The sequence below is a fragment of the Heterocephalus glaber genome, unplaced genomic scaffold (assembly GCF_053883595.1).
Source record: "Heterocephalus glaber isolate CG9 unplaced genomic scaffold, H.glaber_assembly_v1.0 deba00001689, whole genome shotgun sequence".
NCBI lineage: Eukaryota > Metazoa > Chordata > Mammalia > Rodentia > Bathyergidae > Heterocephalus > Heterocephalus glaber.
The window spans coordinates 2,198,137-2,221,442 of record NW_028258414.1 but is presented as its reverse complement, the minus strand read 5'-3'; the positions used below and the strand labels follow the sequence as shown (position 1 = coordinate 2,221,442).

Genomic DNA, 23,306 nt, shown 5'->3' with positions numbered 1-23,306 from the left:
CAGCACGTCGTTTTCTTCTCCCTGCCCTTTTTGGACCTGGAAAATGCTTCTGGGCAGTGAGTGGGGTCAGTTGTGGTAGATTTCACCTCATTTGTTCCTCCTCTTTGCATCATCTTGTCCAGTCTTCTGATTGATATGAAAGTAGACGAAATTCAGTCTCTTACTCTATTATCGCCAGAAGTAGATTCTAAAATAATCATTTGCATACTTTTTGTTTTTTCCTGGAATTATCTGAATATAAGTTCATGGATTTCATGTTGTTTTACTGCTAAATATTTCAAAAATGTATCTTTAAAAATTAAGGACCTTCAGGGCCGGGGATTTAGCTCAGTGGTTCCAGCGCCTGCCTTGCAAGTGCAAGGTCCTGAGTTCGATCCCAGGTACCAAAAAAAAGTTAAGGACCTTCTGCTGTATAACCTCAGTGTTGTTGATGTACTGAAGAGAAGTGATAAGAATTTCTTAATATTGTCTAAGATTGTTTCCAGTTTGCCTAGGGTTGTTTTCAATTGTTTGTTTCCTTCTTAGTTGGGTTTAATTTAATTTAATTTTTTTTCTTTTTTTTTTTTTTTGTACTGGGGATGGAACTCAAGACCTTTACTCAGACCTACATCCCCAGACCTTCTTTATTTTTTATTGCTTAAATTCTTTTATTGGTACATTTTAGGTATATAGTACGTTTACATTTATCATTGGGTGCTTGTACCTGTACATGGTGTATCTTGGTTCATATTTTTCCCCATTCCCTGTGCTCCCGTCCCTGTTTACAAAGACTTTGTTTCCATTTTTTCCTTTTCTCATAATTTTTCCTTTCCCTTCTTTCCTTTCCCCTTCCCCTCCTACTTCTGCCCCCTTTGGAACTTTTTTTCCTATTTCAAATTATTAATTATTCATTTTAACCATTTTAATCCTTATTTACACTTTCAGTTTCTCACACTAGAGAAACTACACGGTATTTACACGTGTGTCCTATTTATTTCACTGAAGAGTATGTCCTCAATATGCATCCATTTAGCTATAAATGTTTCTAGTTTCTTGTTCTTTATGGCTGAGTAGTACTCCATTTTATAAAAAAACCACATCTTCTTTATCCAGTTTCCAGTTGATGGGTGCTTGGGCTATTACCAAGCTTTAGCTGTTACGAACTGTGCCGCGATAAACATGGGTGCACATACATCACTGTGGTATGATTCTTTTAATTCTTTTGGGAAAATACCCAGCAGGGGAATAGCTGGGTCAAATGGGACCTCTAAGCCTAGTTCTTTGAGGTATCTCCATACTGATTTCCACAGTGGTTGCACCAGTCTGCACTCCCACCAACAATGGAGAAGGGTTCTTTTCTCCCCACACCCCCGCCAGCATTTGTTATTGGTTGATTTCTTGATAGCAGCCATTCTTCCTGGGATGAGGTGGAATCTCAGTGTTGTTTTCATCTGCATCTCTCAAATTACCAGTGATGTTGAACATTTTTTCATATGTTTATTTGCTGCTTTTACTTCTTTGAGAAATGCAGACCTTTTTTATTTTGAGATAGTCTCACTAAGTTGCTCAGGGTGGACTCAAACTTGGAATGGTCCTGCCTCAGCCTCCCATGTGGTGGGATTACAAGCATGCACTCCAATGCTCAGGTTCAGATTTAAAAAAAAAAAAAAAAAAATATATATATATATATATATATATATATATATATATATATTGTTTCTTTCATGGTTTTTGCTGTAATGTGTTGTGCAGAGTTATGCTCATGGTGGTGTGGCTTTTCTCTGCCTACGTGTGATCCAGTGGGGTGACTTCCTTCTTTCACCTTCTATCTCTGGGAGCAGTGGATTTTTCCCTTTCAGTTGCATGTGAGTGGAGAGAGAAGGGGGTTGTAATATGATGCAAGGTGAAAGAAAGAGACACAGAAACAAGACTTAAACAGATAGGGGAGAACTGAGATGGGCCATGCTGAACATGTGGTGATGAAGCTGAGCATATGGTGATGAAGCTGAGCATGTGGCGAGGACCACAAGCAACCAGGTCCGTTGGTATTTATCGATTATGCAGGCATGGGTAAGAATGGGGGGAGGGACTCGTGGCATCTGGTGATAACAGCTGATACAGGCAGGGCTTGCAGGAAGGAGGATTAGGCACTTGTGGAACTGACCAAAGGTTGGTTCTTGTTAGCCAGTAAGTTACTGAAGACAATGAAGGGATGGGCAGCTCTGGGGATGGAATGTGGGTTGGAGCCCCACGGTCCTACAGTCCTTGGCTGCAGTGTTATCTCACTGGGAGCCCTGCAGCTTCACAGATCAGGCCTTAGATCTCAGCCACAGCCATTGGCACGGAAGCTGTACTATCCTGTGTCAACACGTGACATACTCCTGTGAGTCACGTAGGCCTCGGTCCAGCCCCGAGTACATTATAGCCATTATCGGGGTGGGGGTGGGGAATGGCTGCTCCATGTTACAGCCTCCTTTGACTGTGGTCATTGCTGGTCTGCCACAGTAGGTTGTATTCATCCATTCATTTATTTTGCAGTATTGGGAATTGAACATAGGGAGCTTGAGGTACAACTCCAGCCTTTTAAATATTTTAGTTTGAGACAGGGTTTTGCTAAATTGCATTGGGTGGCTTTGATAATCCAGCCTCAGCACCCCGAGTAGATGAGATATATATTACTGGCTCTGGTTGCTTTTTATATAGTATTTTTTACTCTCCCTTCCCTCTTCATTAAGTATTGGGGTAGAGAGATTATTAAATATAACTTGAGTGTATTAGCTTAAGCCAGTTTTTCACATTGTTGAGATCATATAAATACTGAAACATTCCTAGGCCTTCTGTAGAAGACAGTGATAATGAGGTGCGTTTCGTAACTGTGTTCCTGCACAGCATTCTTAGCTTTCCCAACTAAATCCCATGAATAATCTCCTATCTCAGTTGCAGAGATCTGGACAGTCATTACCCAGGTTCTTTGCCAGTGGAAGTGAACATTATGTTGCTTTATAAAATTCCTTTGTGTGTGGGACAAAGAAAAGATGACTTTGTTATAACTATCCCGGCCATGTAAATAGTCAAGCTTCTCATTCCTGTTTCACCAGCACAGCAGTAGTTATTGTTGCAAGTTTTAAGAAGTGACAAAATGCTTCATCTGCACCCTGACTTACAGCTTTTTTGGTGCTGAAAAGAGAGTGGAAGCAGTAGCAGCTTGCAAAGCCCAGTCAGTAGGTGCAGCTGCTCCTCAGACTGAAGAGGAATCCGGTTCATTAATGCAATGGGAATTCAGTATTTGGCTTTCTGAAGGGAAGGAACTCTCAGTGGTTCTTACACTGCACCTTCATTCTTGATTTTTTTCGGTGGTACTGGGCATTGAGCCCTGGGCCTTTGCCCTGAGCTCCAGCCCACCCCTTTTAAAGTGGTTTTTTTTTTGGAGATGGTCTTGCTAAGTAACTGAATTGCTCAGGCAATTTCCAATCCTGCCTCAGCCTCCTAGAGTGCTGGGATTTTCAGGATGTGCGACACCATGCCATCTTAGATTTCTTGATCTTTTCTCTTGTCTAAGATATTTTTTAAAAATCCAAGTATAAACTTAAAATTATTCTAAAAGAATGTGGAAAATAGATTGGGTAATTTTTTTTTTTTTTGACATAGGGTCTTCGTTATGTAGACCAGACTGGCCTTGATTTCAAGATCTTTCTGCCTCAGCCTTGAATGCTGGGATTACAGGCATGTACCAGGCTCTTGACTATGAAACAATGATGTTTTTAACCAGGTGTGTTAGTGCACACCTGTAATCCCAGCGATCTAGAAGGCTGAGGTAGGAGGATCTCAAGTTAGAGCCTAGCCTGGGCACTTTGGCAATTTAGACCCTGTCTCTAAAAATAAAAAAAAGGTCTGGAGATTTAGCCCAGTGTGAAGGTCTTGGGTTTAATTCCCAGTACCAAAACCAAACCAGAAGAAAAAACTCCACAAAAACCACAGGCACAAAAAAACCAACCTTCCCCTATGATGTTTTTGATGGAAATATGCCAGATGGGATTTAAAACATTATACCTTGCAGAATATTAGTAAACTAGAAGACATACCAATAGAAGTTACCCACCATGAAAGAAAAAAAAAAAACTTCTTTTTTTGTTTTTTGAGGCAGGGTCTCCCTTTGTAGTTCAGGCTGGCCCTGAACTCACTATATAGCCCAGGCTGGCCACAAACTCACAGTGATCCTCCTCCCTCAGCCTCCTGAGTGCTGGGATTACAGGTGTGTGCCACCACACCCAGCAAAAAAAAAAAAAGACATTTTTTAAAAAGATGAAAAGACCATTAGTAGGTTACAGGAAAACTCTGAGTAGACTAATATATTTATAATTGGAGTCCTTGAAGAGAGGGTAAGGAAAATGAGAAAAGAATTTTGAGAATTTGGAGAAACAATAAAAGAAAAAAACCCCTGTAAACTCACAGATTCAAGTCGTTCATGGAAACCAGAGCTCAAGAAATATGAAGATTACACCAGAGGACATCAGTCACTAATCAAGAGGAAGATATTAAAAGCCACCTAGGAGAAGGAGACATTGTATTCAGAGGAGCAGAAATGACAGTAGGTTTATTGTCAGGAGGGTACAGATGAAACCATGCTAAAGCAACTCTTTACCTAACAGAAAAAAAAAAAGCGCTAACCCTGTCCACCTAGAATTTGATCCCAGTGAAAATACCTTTCAAAAGCAAAGACAAAAGAAAGACATGTTCTGACATAAAAAAGCTGGAACGGTTTATCACCAGTGGAAGAAAGGTTACAGGAAGTCATCAGGCAGAAAGGGAAGGGTACCAGATGGAGATGCCAAGTGTGGGTCTGCACAGAGGGATGAGGAGTGCTGGCAATGATTCTGTGTATGGTTTTGTTCTTAGTTAAATCCCTTTAAAAGATAATTGTCTAGGGCCGGGGATTTAGCTCAGTGGTGCTGCCAGCTGCCTTGAAAGAGCAAGGTCCTGAGTTCGATCTCCGGTACCGAAAAAAAAAAAGAATTGTCTGTTTAAAACACAAACAGTATAGTGTTGGGGTTGTAAGTAGACTGTACGATGGCAATAGCCTACATGCTACATGCTGGGAGGAGAGACTGGAAGTATATCCATGTCAGGTTTTTATACAGATTTAGGGGCCCTTGTTAGAATTGCTTGGGACCAGAAGTGTTTCAGGTTCAGACTTTTTTTTTCTGATTTTGGAATATTTACATACACAAAATGAGATATCTTGGCAATGGGATCCAAGCCTAAACACAAACTTAAGGTTATGTTTCCTGTATCCTATATACATGGCCCACAGGTAATTTGATATCATTTTTTAGTACTTGTGCCTTCCCCTGCCTCCCTGTCCTGGGTTTGAGCCTGGGGCCTTTACGTTGAGCCGTGACAGACAGGCTCTTGCTAAGTTGCTTCATTGCTCAGGGTGGACTGGAACTTTTGATCCTTCTGCCCCAGCCTCTGAGAATGCTGGGATTACAGGTGCAGGCTACCTTGCTGGTGTATTTTGACTCATCATGTGAGATCAGACGAGGAACTTTCCTCTGTCATGAAGTTCAGGAAGTTTTCAGGTTTTATGCATGATGCCCTGGATTTAATCGAAAGCACACACACCTCCCCCCAAGTTTAGGCTTTTGGAGCATTTTACATTTTGAAACAGGGATACTCAACCTTTATTATACCAAGTGATACAGTGTCACTTGAAAGTAGGCTGGGTTAAGTTAAATATGGACAGTGTGGGCCGGGGATTTAGCTCAGTGGTGCCGCTGCCTGCCTTGCAAGCACAAGGTTCTGAGTTCCATCCCCCGTACCAAAAAAAAAAAAAAGGAAACAAAGATGGACAGGGTAAAGCCTAAAGCAGCCACTATTTTTTTTTTTTTTTTTTTTTGGTACCGGGGATCAAACTCAGGACCTTGCGCTTACAAAGCAGGCAGTGGAACCACTTAGCTAAATCCTTGGCCCAAGACACTATTAATATAGCCAAAAATGTTTAGCTAATAACCTAACAGATAAAATATTAAAAAATGAGTTCAAAAAAAGGCAGAGAAAGGGAACAAAGACAGATGATACAAATAGACAACTAATAGGGAGATGATAGAGTTAAATCTGATCTCATAGCAACCACTGTGTTTATGTTTTGGGCATTGGTGGGGATCAAGCCCCACCCTAGCCAGGGACCACTAAATTTACATAATCTAAACAGTCATTTAACAGGCAGAGATTGGCAGATGGGTAGAAAGTGAGACCTACTAGAAACTCACTTTATTTTTTTGTTTTTTAAATTTAAATTGTTAATAGTACGTTTGGAGTAATAATGCTTGCATTCATGATGGGAAGTTGGTATGTGTACATAACACATCTTAATTCTTTTTACATCCCCTTCTCCTCCAGTCTGCCCTCCATCTCTTTTTCCCCTTTCCATTTGAGAAAGCTCTATCTTCCTGTTTCCTATTATCTGTCTCATTCTGCTCTTTTATTTATGTATACTTTGGGTTTTTCATATAAGAGAAACCATGTGATATATAAGCTTGTGTGTCTGATTTATTTCCCTTAAAATTATGGTCCCAAGGTGCATCTGTTTTCCTACAAATGACTCAGATTTGCCCTTTTTATAGCAGAGTAGTACTCTATTATATGTAAACACCGCATTTTCTTTATTCATTCATCTATTGATGGAGGACATATAGGCTGCTTCTAAGATTTAGCTATTATGAATGGCCCTGCTGTAAGCATGCTATACATTATCACTGTAATATGATGTCTTTCATTCTTTTAGGAAGATTCTGATACCTGAAGGGGAATAGCTGAGTCAAATGGAATTTCTATATTTTAAGTGTTTTGAGGAATCTCTATACTGACTTCTGTAGTGGTTGTGCTAGTTTACATTCCTTGAAACCCTCTCTCCCCAGCATTTGTTACTATTTGATTTCTCTTTTTTTGAGACAAGGTCTTGCTATGTAGTTCAGGCTGTCCTTGAACTCACTATGTAGCCCAGGCTGGCCTCGCACTTGCAGTGATTCTCCTGCCTCAGCTTCCCAAGTGCTGGGATTACAGGTGTGTGCCATCATATCCGGCATTATTCGATTTCTTGATCATAGCCATTCTTTCTGGAGTAAGATGGACTCTTAGTGTTGTTTTAATTTGCATTTCTGTAATGGCCAGCAATGTTGAACATTTTTTTCATCAGTTTATTGGTCATTTGTACTGCTGTCTATTTATTTCAGTTGCCCAGTTTTTCACTGGGTTTTTTATTGGGGTGTCTAACTTTTCTGAGTTCTTTGTACGTTCTAGCTATTGCTTCTCTATCCAAGGTGTAGCTGACAGGAATTTTTCTGTAGGTTGTCTCTTCAATCTGCTGGTTGTTTCCTTCGCTGTGCAGAAGCTTTTTAATTTGATGTGATCCCATTTGTTGATTCTTGATGTTAATTGTTGTGCACTTGGTATTCTGTTCAGAAAGTTCCTGCCTATGCCCATACCTGTCTTTTCTTCCAGCAGATTGTTTCTATTTTAATATTTAATCTTTGATCCATTTTGGTTTTAGTTTAGTGCACAGTAGGAGATAGGGGTCCAGGTTCTGTCTTCATCATGTGGACAGCCAGTTTTCAGAGCACCATTTGCCAGAGAGGTTGCCTTTCCTTCAGCATCTATTTTTGTCCAGAAATTCATTTTAAATATAAAGACACACATGTGCAAGGTTCTGAGTTCAATCTTCAGTACAAAAAAAATATATATATATATGTATATATATATATATACATATATATATATATATATATAAAGACACACATAGGTCAAAAGCAAAACTATGAGAAACACTATACTAGTCAAGGGGGAAAATAATATGGGGTGGCTATATTGATGCCACACAAAGTAGAATTACTTACTTACTTATTTATTTTTTGTACTGGGGATTGAACTCAGGACCTTGCACTTGTGAGGCAGGCATGGTACCACTGAGCTAAACTCTGGGGCCTATTTTTAATTTTTTTTTTAGCAAGGGTCCAGGCTGGTTTTGAACTCGTGATTCTGCGTCAGCTTCACAAAGTAGATTTTAAAGTATAAAATATTTCAAAAGGTAAAGGCCACTTGATAATGCTGGAGTGAATTAATCCAAAAGACATGATAATCATAAGTCTTTATGGGTGTAGTAACAGAGCTTCAGTAATACATGAAAGAGCCAGACTTGGCAAGTCCCTGTAATCCCAGCACTCAGGAGCCTGAGGCAGGAGCATTGCTGTGGCCAGCCTGAACTACATAGCTAGATGAGACTGTCTCAAACAAAACAAAACAAAACAAAACAAAGCAAAACAATGTGGCAAAGAACTTAAAGGAGGAACATAGACAAAGTCACAACCTTAAACAGATTTCAGCACTTCTCGATAATAGAAAACAGTGTTTTAATAGAAAACAATAGAAAATAGTAATGGTGCAGAGGACTGGAGAAGTACTGTTGACCAACCTGACCTAATTGATGTTTATAAATCACCCCACCAGTAAGAGGAAAGATGGGGATTCCGAGACCCCACTCCCCATGATAGCAGAATGCACATTCTTGTCAAGCATAAGTGATATATGAATTTGTGAAGAGAGACCTTCTCTGGGTCGTAAATGAAATCTCAGCGTATGTAAGAGAACTGATGACATACAAACTATGTTTTCTGGCTGTAGAGGAATTAAATTAGAAGTCAATAACAGAAATGTAGTTGAAAAATCCTGAGCATTTGAAAACTATCAGATTACTACAATTTTTGTTGTTGTTACAGAGGAGTGAATGAGCTACATCTCCATTCCTTTATAGTTTTTATTTAGAGACAGGCCCTTACTAAGTTACTAGGCAGAGCTCAAACTCTAGATCCTCCTGTGTGCCCCACCCACCTGGCTTAAATAACAGACTTCTAAATAGCACACGCATCAAAGAAGTCAAAAGGGAATTAGAAAGTATGCTAAGCAGAGTGAAAATGAAAACATTACTGAATTTGGGAGTTGCTCCTAACACAGTACTTAGAGAACATTTATAGTGCTAAACACTTAGAATTGAAGTCCACCCAAGAAGAAGTACATACCATGAATAGCTTTTTATCTATTTATGAAGCTGAAATTGTAGTTAAAAACTTTTCCACCAAGAAAACTCTAGGCTAAGATGGCTTCACTGGTAATTTTACCAGTCAAAGAGGAAATACCAATTCCATATAAACTTGTCCAGAAAATTAAAGAAGAGATAATTCTTCTCATCCCATTTTTTCACCCTGGTGCTCAAACTTGACAGAGATAATACAAAAAAACTACAAATCAGTATTTATCATAAATATAGACAACCAGATTTCTAAACAGCTGGTATTATGATGTACATCTGTAATCCTAGCTACTTGGGAAGCATAGGTAGGAGAATCTCAAGTTTGGGGCCCACCTGGGCAACATAGGAAGAACATGTCTCAAAACCCAAAAAACTGAAAAAAATTTTAGCAGATTGAATCTGAGAATATGATCAAATGAGGTTTATCTCAGAAATGCAAGGTTTGTTTAACATTCAAAAACCAGTTTAATCATATTGCTTGTTTTTTTTTTTGAGAGACAGGGTCTTGCTGTGTAGTCCAGGCTAGACTTGAACTCATGGGGATCCTCCTGCCTCAGCCTTCCAAGTGCTGGGATTACAGGCATGCGCCACCATGCCCATCTTAATTCATCATATTGACAAACTAGAAAGAAAAACACTAAGATTATCTTTCTTCTTCTTCTTTATTTTTGTACCGGGGATTGAACTCAGGACCTTGTGCTTTCCAGGCAGACGAGGTACTGCTGAGCTAAATCCCTGGCCCACTTTTCAGTTTTTTTGGTACTGAGGATTGAACTCAGGGGCTTGAGGATGGTAGGCCAGTGATTTAACACTGAGCTACATCTCTATCCCTTTTTAGAATTTTAACTTTGAGGGACTCCCTAAATTATCAAGGGTGGTCTCAAACTTGTGATCCTCCTGTCTCAGCCTCCTGAGTAGCTGGAATTACAGGTATGTGCCACCACACCCAAGATTATTTTTAGTAGATCCAGAAAGAACAAATAATAAAATCACCATCTTTCCCTCATAGTTTTTATCAGCAAAGTATGATAAAAATGAACTTCCTCAACCTAAGACACCTTCAGCTAATGTCCAAACTTGTATATAATTGAAATTGCCATTGTAGTAATACATGGGAAAAACCAGGCATGGGGATCCATGCCTGTAGTCCCAACGTTGATGGAGGTTGAGGCAGAAGGATTAGCAAGTGCCTAGACAATTTAGGAGACTGTCTCAAAGTAAGAATTTAAAAAAGAGCTGAGGATGTAGCTCGGTAATACAGACCTCCTGCATAGATTCTTAGTACCACACCACTAGACAAAACAAATATGAAAAGAGAATAATATTTTTGAGGACTTCATAGTATTAATTAGTATGAGATTAGTGAGACCATTCGGTACATATTCATACATATTTGAATAATTATGGACTCTTAATAGAACTAGAAGGGGCTTTTATGATGATGCTAATTTAAGAGCAGTTATGGTGGTACACACCTGTAATTTCAGCACTCAGGAGGCTGAAGCAGGAGGATCTTGAGTTTGAGGCCAGCTTGAGCTACATGGCAATACCCTGTCTCAAAAAAAAATTACTAATTTAAATTGTTGTCTTTTTTATAGGTCAGTATGGAAACCCTCTAAACAAATATATTAGACATTATGAAGGATTATCTTATAATGTGGATTCATTACACCAAAAACATCAGCGTGCCAAAAGAGCAGTGTCACACGAGGACCAGTTTTTACGTCTAGATTTCCATGCACTCGGAAGGTGAGTAAAGCGATGACTGTGGTGGAAGCTCCCCAGTTTGTGTCGAAGAGGAAGCTTATACTCCTTTTTTTCCCTAATGGAAACATTCTCATTTGGAAATTCAATCTCCACTAGAATTTGGAACATGCATTAAAAATGTTTTTAAGAAATGGATTGTCTGCTTATGTTTTTAAGGCAACAAATTTTCGTGTTCTGAATTCAGGATTGAGATCTTAATAGGTCTTTAAAGGAGATTCTGTGTTCACAGTGTCCCTCCACTTTGTATATGTTTTTTTATCAGTGTATCTGCCTTCTGGTGCCAGCCGAAAGGTAACTAGTTGTGTGCTATTAAATAAATCATTTCCTTTCTCACCAAGTTAGTTTTATCGGTTCTAAAATAACTCGTGGTAGACAGATTACCTGTGTGCTGTGTTCAGTTCTGAAATGGAGTTGAGTAAAGAAAGGAGAGCCGGGGGGAATCATGCTCACTGCACGCCTGCTGAACTCTCTGCGCTTCCCTGTGCTTTCTGCTCATCTTTCAGCACCCCAACAGGGCAGGTCTCTCTGAGGAAGCTTCGGCTCAGGGACGCTAGCTCACATAGCACAGATTTGAGCAGGGCCCGACTGACTCAAACCCTGTATTTTACTTTTTTCTGTCCGCTTGAGGTACTTATCTGTGAAATCTTTGTGATCTTTGCTGTAACTTCTTTCTTGCTGCTGTAATTCTTACCTGGGTTCCTTTTGAGCAGGCTGTGGTGGCGCGTGCCTGTAATTCCAGCAGCCTAGGAGGCTGAAGAAGGAGCATCACAAGTTTGAGCCCATCCTGGACAATTTAGGGACTTAGTGGATCCTTCAAAATAGAAAATAAAAGGACCAGAGATGCAGCTTTGTGCAAAGGCCCTGTATTCAGTCCCTAGAATTGCAGACAGAACAACCCCAAGCTGTCCATTTGTCCTTAAGTCTACTGGTGTAACTAGATTGAGATCTCTGTGTTAGTTTCCTTCCCAGTGAGTTTCGCAGCTTCTCCTGTTCATGATGAAACTGTTCTGCACACTGGTATAAGATTCCCTAAATGCTTCCTTTTTTATTTGTTATTTTTTGAGACCTTGAACTCACTATGTAACCCAGGCTGGTCTTGAACTCTGAGGAATCCTCCTGCCTTAGCCTCCTGAGTGTTAGAATTATAGTCATGTTTTACCTTGTGTGGTGCTTCCTTGAAAAAAAAATTTTTTTTTGGTAGTGCTGGGAGTCAAACCCTGGGTCTTTTGAATGCTAGGCAAGTTGTTTTTGCCACTGAGCTATACCAGCCCCATAGCAGTTCTTAATCACTAAGTAGTTGGCCAATTTATTGTATTATGAGATGTAGGATGTTTATATTGATTAGAAAATTTGTTTTCTTTCAGTTCTTATGTGGCTGGGTAGCTCTTTGTAAAAGTGGCTCGCCAAGTAAATGTTACCAGGTTTTAAGTTGCTCACTTCTCCTTCTGGAGTTGGATTCTAGGTTCTTCTTGTCTCAACCAAAGAATTGAATGAAATGAGCAACAAAACAATCACAAAGTTTATTTGAAAAAGTAAAAGTGAAGAGTGAGGGAGGAACTGGCTTTGTGGAGTGAGCGTGGGCTGAAAAGAGAAAAGGTACACCCTAGACAAACCAGGGTGGGCTATCATGAGGAAAGCCACTATGGCCAGCTCTTCATGGTGTCTTTGTCCTTTTATGCTGTCCAAATCTCAGGAAACCTGTGAGGACATCTACATATGGGTCCTGAGAGGTGGTGCTGGGATCCCACACCTCAGGCTGACTTCAGATCTAGGCCATCCTCTTGGAAACGTGCTGGAGTTCTCAGGAAAAGTCCACGTGTAGGGCTTTGGGAACTGTTCTGTGCATGTGTTCTGGGATCTTGTAATTAACAGGTCACACCTACTTCCCAAGATAGCTTTGTTACCCTTTAATCTGCTGTTTTACTTATGTTCGTGTAAATATATGTTATATACCAACCAATGACTATATTCATTTATTCTTTTTTTTTTTTTTTGGTGGTTCTGGGGATTGAACCTAGGTCCTTGAGCATGTTAGACAATTGCTGTCACTGAGCTCCATCCTTAGCCCTTATTCATTTTTAATTTTGAGACAGGGTTTCACTAAGTTGCCCACCTCAAACTTGCTGACCTCAAACTTGCTGTCTGCCTGTCTCATCCTTTTGAGAATGATTACAGGCATGTGCCACCATGCCTGGCTTATTCTTAAATACTACTAAATTACATGTTGTAACCTTTCTAACTAGCATATATTCCTGGTTTAACTATCATGTATGTGTACTGCCAATATAGTGTCATTTCATTAGGAATTTTGTCTATGTGATTTTTTTTTTCTTTCGTACCAGGGATTGAACTCATGACCTTGCACTGGCAAGGCAGGTGCAGTGCCACTGAGTGAAATGCCCAGCTTGTCTATATGATTTTTGTAAAATGCAATTTTATATTGTTTAAGTCTTGGTTCTATATAATACGATGTAATGTTGTTTTTTTTTTGGTACCGGGGATCGATGTAATTTCAGATGTAATTTCAGCACCTGGGAGACTCGGCGTTTGAGGCCAGCCTGTTCATGTTCATGTTAATTTTGCCTGACTAAACACGTGATATAACTAATTAATTAATGTATTGAGACAGGGTCTTGCTATGTAGTTCAGGCTGGTCTCAAACTCATGACGATCCTCTTGCCTCTGCCTCCCGAGTGCTGGGATTACAGGCGTGTGCCACCATGCCCAGCTGCACTGTGAATTTTATGCTGAGAACTAATCAGTTTTGAGTTTAGCTTCTTTTTCTTTTGATGCTGGGGATTGAATTCTGGGTCTTGTGCATTCTGGGCAAGTACAGTAAGTGCTCTGTCACTGAGCTACATCCCCAGCCCTGCTGAGGTTAGCTTACTAGGTATGATTTTAATGTGAAGCATTCTTTTTTTAAAAAATCTTTTTAAAGCACTAATCTCTTACCTAGAAGAGAGGGAAATGAATTTTTATTTATTTTTTGGAGGTACTGGGGATGGATCTCTGGACCTTGTGGTTGTGAGGCAGGTGCCGGGGAAATGAATTTTTTAAAAAACGTGCAGTGGATTTTCCCTTTTGCTTTGAAGCAGGAATAGCAGTAAGAGTATGAAAATTTTTTCTGACTCTTTTTTTTTTTTTTTTTTGGTACCTGGGATCGAACTCGGGACCTTGTGCTTTCAAGGCAGGCAGTGTGACAGCTGAGCTAAATCCCCAATCCTGAGACTCTTGACTCTAAATAAAAAGTAAAGGTAGAGGATGCAGCTCTGTGGAAGGCCCTGTGTTCAATCTCCAGTAAGAAAGGCATGTGCACAATGGAAACGCTTATGCATGTTTCCCCCCTTAATTTAAGTTATATCTCATATTAGCACATTGCATGTGCATTTGGGTCTCTTTTGAGATAAATATCCCATCAGATTCAATCCCAATGCACTGTTTTTTTGTTTTGTTTTGTTTTAATTTTTTGGTACCGGGGATTGAACTTGGGAACTTGTGCTTGTGTGGCAGGCACCAGAACCACTGAGCTAAATCCCTGGCCCCCCTTTTTTTTCAAGTGATTAAGCTCCATGTAGGTTTAGGTATAGAAAGGGTTTTAATTTGGTAAAAGTTATTTATCTATTTGTCATATCTCATTATACCTAAACATATTTTATAGTAACTGTTGACTGAATTTGTTTAGTTTATTGGTTTTATTGTAATACACTTGTTTGGATAATTTTATCAGGCACCAGTAAGTCTTGTATAGAAGTATGATATCTTAACAGTTTCTTTGGTAATTACCTATATAGTTCCCCCTTTTTTTTTTGGTACTGGGGATTGAACTCGGGACCTTGTGTTTGTGAGGCAGGCGGTGGAACCACTGAACTAAATCCCTGGCCCTCTTTTGTACATTTTTGAAAATTACTTTTCTTATTTCCCATGGCTTCTTTCATTCTTTCTTTTTCTTTTTGTTTTTCACTTTTAAATTGGTTATACAGATTAATGGGTTTCACTTTGGCAGATTTGTATGTGCATATAACATTTTTTGATCATTTTAACCCACCCATTACCCCCTTGTCCTGCCCTCCCTCCTAGTTTAGGGGGTTTCAATGTGTGTAATATTGCTCATATCCATCTCCCTTATACCCACCCTGACATCCCCCCCTTTATTCCCCTCCTCTTGTCTAGTAATAGTCTCCCTTCTACTTTCTTGTCATCTTTTTAGATACTAGGAAGGACATTTGATATTTGTCTAAGTCTGACTTAGTTCACTCAACATGCTGGTCTCCAGATCCATCCATGTTCTTGCAAATGACAGAATTTCATTCTTCCTTGTGGCTATGTAATATTCCATTGTTACATATATGCCACATTTTCTATATCCATTCATCTGTTGATGGAGATCTAACCTGGGTCCATATCTTGGCTATTGTGAATTAAACTGCAAAAAACATGGGTACACAGTCAGCCTGTAGTGTGCTGACTTCAGTGTGTGGTGTATAGACCAAGCAGTTGTACCAATGGATCAAATGGTAGCTCTTTTTTGTTTGTACTGGGGATTGAACTTGGGACCTTGCTCTTGTGAGGCAGGCGGTGGAACCACTGGGTAGCTTTATTTTTAAGACAAACCTCCATCTTGATTTCCACAGGGGCTGTACAAATTTACATCTCCACCAGCAGTGGAATTGTTCTAGTCTTCAGCAATCTTTATTATTTTTTGTGTTCCTGATGATAGACATTCTGACTGGGGTGAGATGAAATCTCATTGTAGTTTTGATTTGCATTTCCTTCTTTTAGCTTTTTTGAGAGAAGGCTTGGGTTTCCTAGACTGGCCTTTAACTTGTGATCTTCCTGCCTCTGCCTTCCAGTAGCTGGAGTTACTGGTGTGTGCCACCATGTCTGGCATAGGTTTTTTTGTTTGTTTTTTGGTGCTGGGAATCGAACTTGGGACCTTGTGCTTGCGAGGCAGGCAATGGCACCACTGAGGTAAAACCCTGGCCCTGGCATAGGGGTTTTTTTATTGTTGTTGTTGTCTTATTTGTTTTATATTTAGAAACTCCTTTTTTTTTGTACCGGGGATTGAACTCGGGTCCTTGCACTTTTGAGGCAGGTGCCGGAACCACTGAGCTAAATCCCCGGCCCCTAGAAACTCTCCTTTTTAACAATTACAGTTTTATGAGTACATGTTTCCGGTACACAGTGGTTACATTTCTTATGGGATGTTGGTGCATGTGCATAACACATGTTCTTTTTACTTCCCCTACACCTGTCCTCCCTTCCCCTCCATCTGAAGAGACTTAACTAGTAATTCATTTAAATAGAAGCTTGGTCTCTGTTCAGTAGAATGAATGAATGAATGAATATATTTCCTTTAGCTTTAAGTTTATTTGAGCTGTGAAATGTTTCTGTAGTTTTAGTGTGCCATAATTTACTAAATTGCCTTTCTTAATTAACTTCAACCCTTTCATTGTTCTGTATGTTTATTAAATATGTCTTGTGCTTGGCACTGTCATTAGAAATAGAGCAGCTGCATGAGACAGGCCCTCGCTGGTGTGGAGTTTGTGCCTGTCGGGAGAGTCAGGGGTGTAGGGTTAGGAAGGGCGCAGCTCAGATCAGAGTTAGGACAGGGTGTTCAGAAGGGTGCTGTGGGGCAGAGGAGGGTGCTGTCTCACTCAGGAAAGTCACTTTAGGAAATGACAGGTCAGTCGGTGTCGGAAGAGTGACTAGAGAAGCAAGCCAGTAGGCAAAGAGGAGGAGGAAATGTATACGCTTTGGACACAGGAAGCAGAATGGGCAAAGATACTGAGATGAAAAGTGGCATGTTCTCAGAATTGAAGGCATTTCAGTAGGACTGGTGGTTAAAATGTGAGGAAGAGAGGTTTAAAAAATTATTGTTATTATTATTGGCTGGGGAGAGTGGCTTTAAACAAGGCTGGAGAGGGATGTGTGAACCATGTCTCTGAGAGCTCCGGTTCATCACAGTGACTTCTTTTACTTAGATATGGAAGAGTTTTATGAGGAACTTTATGAGGCTGAGAATCAGACCACTTTGGAAGGTAAGGAGCAGCCGTACCACGGCTACTCAGGGCCTGGGTCCTTGTCCTCAGGGCAGTTTCGGCTTGGATTAAGATGGTATTGGGGATGATGAAGGAGCCTTAGTGAATTTGAGAGATATTTTGCAGGTAGAATTGATTGAATTTGTTAACATGCCAAGGTATAAAGAGAAGAAAAAGGCAGTTTTCTGGTTTGAGCAGCTAGGTGGTTACAGGGTCATTTTCTAAGAATAAGGAATCAGTTAAAAAATATCTGGGCATGGTGGTGTATGGCTATAATCCCAGCACTCAGGAGGCTGAGGCAGGAAGATCGCTGCAAGTTCAAGGCCAGCCTGAGCTACAGTAGTGGGTTCAAGGCCAGCCTGAATTACATAGGAGACCCTGTCTGAAAAATAAAACCAAACCAAAGCAAAACATATTACTGTCAAGCTTTTATTAATGTTAATAAAACAGTCCAATAAAATAGTCACATTTAAGGGTAAAGAGTTTTTTGTTGTTGTTTTCTAAAGACAGGTTTTCACTATGTAGTTCAGGCTGGCTTTGAATTCCTGGAGATCCTCTTGCCTCAGCTCTTTGAGTGCTGGGATGACAGGTGTACACCTCCATGCCTGGCAAAGATTTTTTTTATTTGAATCTGTTGTGTGTTTTTTTTTTTTTTTTTGGTACCGGGATCAAACTTGGGACCTTGCGCTTGCGAGGCAGGCTGTGGAACCGCTGAGCTAAATCTCTGGCCCCTATAATGTATATCTTGAGAGACCTTCGAGTTCACTTTGTTCCAATTAATGTTGGATGGCCTTTCTGAGACATGGGTGTATACCGCCAAATTTACTTCTTTGATCTACTTCTTCTGATTTTAGATTTAACATCACTCATGCTCTAGAAATCACCCTTTTATTTTTGCCTTTCACCAGGAGGACTGCATCTTATCGTCCTGGAGCTGTGGTTGTAATGGCCTCAACAGGGAGATACAGTTGATGTGGGAAGGTCATAGGTTAGCTCATTGAAAGCTTGGTTCAGATTCAGATTCCCGCTTTATATGTATGATCTCAATCAGTTACCCTTTTCCCTAATTTGTGAAGTTAGTGAATTTAGGTAATTTTAATGATTTTATACATATGATTGACATTAAGCATTTGAATAATTGAAGTGTTCCTCTACTCTTAAATCCGTAATTGTTTCAGTGTTTTATATATAGTAGTTCACATGGCAGTAGTTGCATGGGTTGGAAAATATGTACAGAAACCTTATTTTCCTCTTCAGTAGATAAATTTAAGCTATAATCGTGCATGGCACATGTAATCCTTTGTTCTGTAATCATGTTATCAAGGCACATTCTTCCACCGGCTCTCCACTAAATGAGGAAGATTAATGTTGTTCTGTTTGTCTTCTTACATAGGATAAAGTTATGACTTTAGCTCGAGTTATAGTTTCACTTTTATTTTCCTTGGTAACTCGTTTCTTTTTTCTTTTTGGTACCGGGGATCAAACTTGGGTCCTTGCGCTTGCGCAGCAGGCGGAGAAACCACTGAGCTAAATCCCCGGCCCAGTAACTCGTTTCTTTATGTATTTCTGCTTACTTCTGGTAATTTTTCTGCCTCAGGCCCTTCACTTAAGCCTGGGTTTTAAAACTGGAGACTGGCTGGGCATGGTAGCGCACTCTGGGAGTCTGTTTTTTTTTTTTTTTTGGAACCAGGGATTGAATTTGGGTCCTTGAGCTTGTGAGGCAGGCGGCGGAACCACTGAGCTAAATCCCCGGGCCCAATACATTTGTGCTGGTTTTTTTTTTTTTTTTTGCACTCTGGGTGTCTGAAGCAGAGGGATCACAAGTTCAGCCCAGCTTGAGCAATTCAGTGATTTAGTGAGACCCCATCTCAAAATAAAAAATAAAAAAGAGGAGGTGATGTAGCTCATTGGTACATGCTTGCCTAGCATGTGTGAGACCCTGAGTTCAGTCTCTGAAAGCATAAAAAACAAAAGAAACAGAAAAACAAGACTGTAGAGCCTTAGAATTTCCATAGAAGCTTCAAGTGTTGCTCAGCGGGGTGCCCAGGGACTGACTCTATTCTGTCCCCTCTATAAATCTGTTCTATTTTATCCTTTTAAAAGAATATTGGGGCCGGGCATTTAGCTCAGTGGTTCCACCGCCTGCCTTGGAAGTTCAAGGACCTGAGTTCAATCCCTGGTACCAAAAACAAAACAAAACAAAGCAAAACAAAGAATATTGGATTTCTGTGAGATAATTTGAAATAGGACTTCGCTGTTTTGAAAAGTACAGCAATGTAAGTAAACTTGGTAATTGAATAAGTAATATTTGATGCTAACATAGGCAGCTTGTCTTAATTTGGATAGAGAGACGCTTGAACTTTTATTGAGAAGGTGAGTGTTCAGAGGAAATGCTTTCTGGGGACTTCAGCAAGTGCAGTCACTCTTAGTAATCACTAACCCAGTCTGCTCTGCCTGTTCCACTTAGATAAGGTGGTCGGTCATTTATCAGTACAACAGACCTGGTATCTGTTACTCCCATAGACCTGGAAGCAAGTTTCTGCCCTTCCACTTCCTCTCTGTGCTGCCAGGATACTTCATTAGTTCAGCCCTTTGGTCCTTCAGTGCAGGAATGCACCTTTTACCTGCTGCTGGCTTCTTCACATCATCAGACCCATACTGTGTTTATTAAAATAACAATCCACTGGCAAAGGCAGCTTCTTTTTACTCTATATTCTACCTTTTCTAACCCATGGAAAAGTACTTCTTTCTATAAAGATCCAAAGGTACATGACCTACCAGAGATCTTGTGGAATCATACCCTAGCATTTGTTTTGTTGCTTTGCACCAGAAGTGGTTCCAGCACCTATGCTATTTGTCTGGTTTGGGTATAGTGCTTTTCTAAAGCTGGAGAAGGGAAACCAGCTGTTACCACCCAGTGCAGTCACATATTCAGAGTAGTGGGACTGGGGATACAGCATCACTTTGGTGTAGTTTTTTCAATTGCTGTCATTTGTTAGTTGGAACTATAGGCATCTGCCATGATGCCCAGCCCTACCATTTTCCTTTTGTCTTGGTGAATTTGGTTTTCTAGGTACTTCATATATATGGAATCATAGAATGTTTATGAATGACTTATTTCAGTTACCATAATGCCTTATTTACTGACTTGTGTCTGCCTTATTTCAACCATAATGTTTTCAAAGTTCATCCATGTTGTAGCATGTTTCTGAATTTTATTACTTTTTAAAACTGAATCATATTCTATTGTATATAGTTTTATTCTTCTTTTCCCCTAGTGCTGGACATTGAACTCAGGGCTCAGTAGTAAGTTACATTCCTAACTTTCTTATTTATTTATTTATTTACTTTTGGTACTGGGGATCGAAATTGGGTCCTTGCACTTGCGAGGCAGGTGCCGGAACCACTGAGCTAAATCCCCGGCCCAACTTTCTTATTTTTTATTTTGAGACAGGGTCTTGCTAAGTTGTCTAGGCTGAGCTCAAACTTGTGATCTTCCTGCCTCAGCGTAACAATAGCTGGAATCATAGGCATGTACCACTGTACTCGGCTAGAATATACAGTAGTGACTTTTAGGCAGCATATTCCCTGCAGGTTTTTTGACCTTTGGTTTAAACAAAGCTTAAACAAGGCAAGAATCAAGATGTATTTTGGGATAGTTTTTTATTGGGGTCTTGTTCAAAAACTAGAAAGGTATGTGTGGATTAGCTACTTTTTATTATTATTATTTTATAAGATACAAAAGGAATATTGTAAAGAATTTGTATCTTATAAAATACTAAAATAGCATAAAGATAAGAACTATAAAACAGATGGTAGTGGAAATTAAATTAGAAAATTGGATGGAATCCAATGGCTTAGTTAAATTATGTCCAACTCCTGATTATTCATTTGTGGTTTATTTCATAGATCATAACAGAGTTTAATTCAGTCTGATTTATTTCTACATTTACCTTTCTTCTGGGCTCTCCTTAGTTCCTTCTGTTGAGGAATGTTTTAGATGCACATTAATTTATATATTGGGCCGGGGATTTAGCTCAGTGGTTTCACTGCCTGCTGCGCAAATGCAAGGACCCAAGTTCGATCCCCGGTACCAAAAAAAAAAAAATTATATATTAATAAAAGCAGTGAATTTGGGGGTGTGATCTAAATTTGTTGTACTGAACTGTTGCTTGACAGTACATGGATAATTTAGAGCTGATTTTATATGTGGCTTCAATCTAAAATCAACAATGGGGATGATGTTAACATTTTTTGCGGGGAGGGTTCATGTCTTTGAAGCTTTTACTTTCTCTTTGTTCTATGGACTGCTAATGCTCTTGTTTACAGTGGTTTACAGGTGTAATGACATTGCTGAATAAGAGATTCCAAATGTTAAATTAATTAATCCCATGGATAGTTAGTGTTTGATCTGCTTAACAGATACCCACCCTTTTCAGTATTTTTCAAATACAGTATTGTGGTCTTTTATGAAAAATGATGCTTGCATTTATACTTGAATATATGGTCAAGAATTTTCTGTCAATTGGTGGAAATAATTTTATAAAGACATAATAGGCAACAAGAATTCAGACAGGATTCTCATTTATCCATAATAATCTATTTTTAATTTGGTGGGATTCCTGCTTAGAGGATGTATTGGTTTTGTGTCATTTCAGCTACTCAGAAGTCTGAGGTAGGATGATCACAAGTTCAAAGCCAGCCCTGGCAACTTAGTGAGACAGTTTAGCATGAAGACCTAGAGTTCAAGCCCCAGTAACCCCCCCCCCCCAAAAACCCCAGAAAAGAAAAACCCATTTTTTTTGTTTTTGTTGATTACTTCCTATAGGAGGTCAGAATCTTAAGGCTTTGAGACTTTAAGCATATGTTTCCTAAAGTCCTTGTGGGAAGCCCTAGGAGTTTCTGGTAAGTTGAAAGTGAGTCTAGCTTTAAACTAAAAGGATATCAAGATGGACTTGAAATTAAGGAAAAGAGAAGACGTTGTACCACTGTGCTACATTCCCAGCCTAATACTTGTCTTCACAGCCCTTCATTGATTTAGGTCTTCCTTAGTTTCTTTCAGGAGTGTTTCATAGTTTTCAATGTAGAAGGCATTATATATCTTTTAATAAATTTATTCCTGAGTACTCTTTAAAGTGCTACTGTAAGTGGAATTGTTTTCAGATTTTATCCTGCAATGTTTTGCTTTTCGTACATAAAATAAGCTTTTGGTGTGTTTTGTGTTAAACTCATCATTTCTAGTAGTTTTTTCATAGATCGATTTAGAAATTTCAAGCCTTGCTTGGTGGGCTGGCTTCAGGCAGATGCGGGATGTTGGAAGGGTCAGGTCCTCACCTTGTGCAGCCAGATAGCAGAGAGAAAGAGGAGCCAGGAAGGGAGATACCGCCCCTCCCCCCACACACCCACACTCTCCGAACAGACCCACCTTCTAACCGAAAGTCAGCTATGGTGCCTCATGATCCAGTCACCTTCCAAGCAGGTGTGGCCTTGGGGCCATTTTAGATTAGCATAAAGACCTTCCTGTCTCCTAGATGGCTGAGAATTTTTCTCATGAGTGGGTGGTTTTCCTACACCTAGTGAGAGGATTATGTGGCTTTTCTCTCCTTGAATGTGGTGAATTACATGGATAATTTTAGAATATTAAACCTGCCTCTCATTCCTAGAATAAAGTCTACTTGTGCATGATCCCTTCTTTCTGCCTTGTCCTTCTTTTCTCTTGTAGCTTCTGTTTTCTCATCATGCTCAGGTTTTCCTCTCCTTTGACATATCTTCAACATATAGATGATGGAACTCATCATTACTCTCTCCTGTGCTTTTCTTTTCCTTTTCTGATGATTGAACCTAGGACCTCAGAGCTCTTACCTCTGAGCTAGATTCTCAGCCCTTAGTGATTTATTTTATTTTAATTTTTGAGACAGAGTCTCACTATATAGCTCAGGCTGGCCTTGAACTCACCATGTGTTCCAGGCTGGCCTTGAGCTCATGGCAGTCCTCCTGCCTCCACCTCCCAAGTGCTGTGATTACAGGTGTGTACCTCCACACATGGCACTGATTTTTAAAAAAAATTTTACTCTTACTTTGTTTGTTTTTGCAGTGCTGAGGATGGAAGATAGGGTTTTTTGGTAAAGCTACATCAACAGCATTTTTTGTTGTTGTTGTTTTGGAGGCAGGGTCTCTCTAAGTTGCTGTATTGCCTGGGCTGGGTTTGAACTTGGCAAGCCTCCTGGCAAGACTCTGAAAGTGCTGGGATTACATGCATGCACCATCATGCCTGGCTCACATTTCTTGCTTTTTACATCTGATAAGTTTTAATTGGATATTTGGTACGCTGTGATTTTGTTTTATTTTTGTGGTACTGGGAATTGAACTCGGGGACTTGCATATACTAGACAAGTGCTCTACAACTGAGCTGCCTCCTTAGCCCTTTTATTTTTTTATTT

General features: G+C 39.8%; 1 protein-coding gene across 3 annotated transcripts in view; it reads left to right on the top strand.

Moving 5' to 3' along the window:
* Adam10 (ADAM metallopeptidase domain 10) overlaps positions 1 to 23,306 on the top strand; it is a 125,504-nt gene that overhangs the window by 23,215 nt on the left and 78,983 nt on the right. Inside the window, exons 1-2 of one of the 3 annotated variants that reach the window (XM_087198999.1) lie at positions 4,387 to 4,567; positions 10,660 to 10,810. The exons of 1 other annotated variant lie outside the window; for it this stretch is intronic. Coding sequence is in view for 1 of the 2 variants with exons in the window: in XM_004855733.3 (XP_004855790.1) it covers positions 10,660 to 10,810 (151 nt within the window). In the remaining variant the exon portion in view is untranslated. Of the gene's footprint in view, positions 1 to 4,386; positions 4,568 to 10,659; positions 10,811 to 23,306 lie in introns of those variants that run through there. One more of the 3 variants, XM_004855733.3, reaches the window with a different exon arrangement.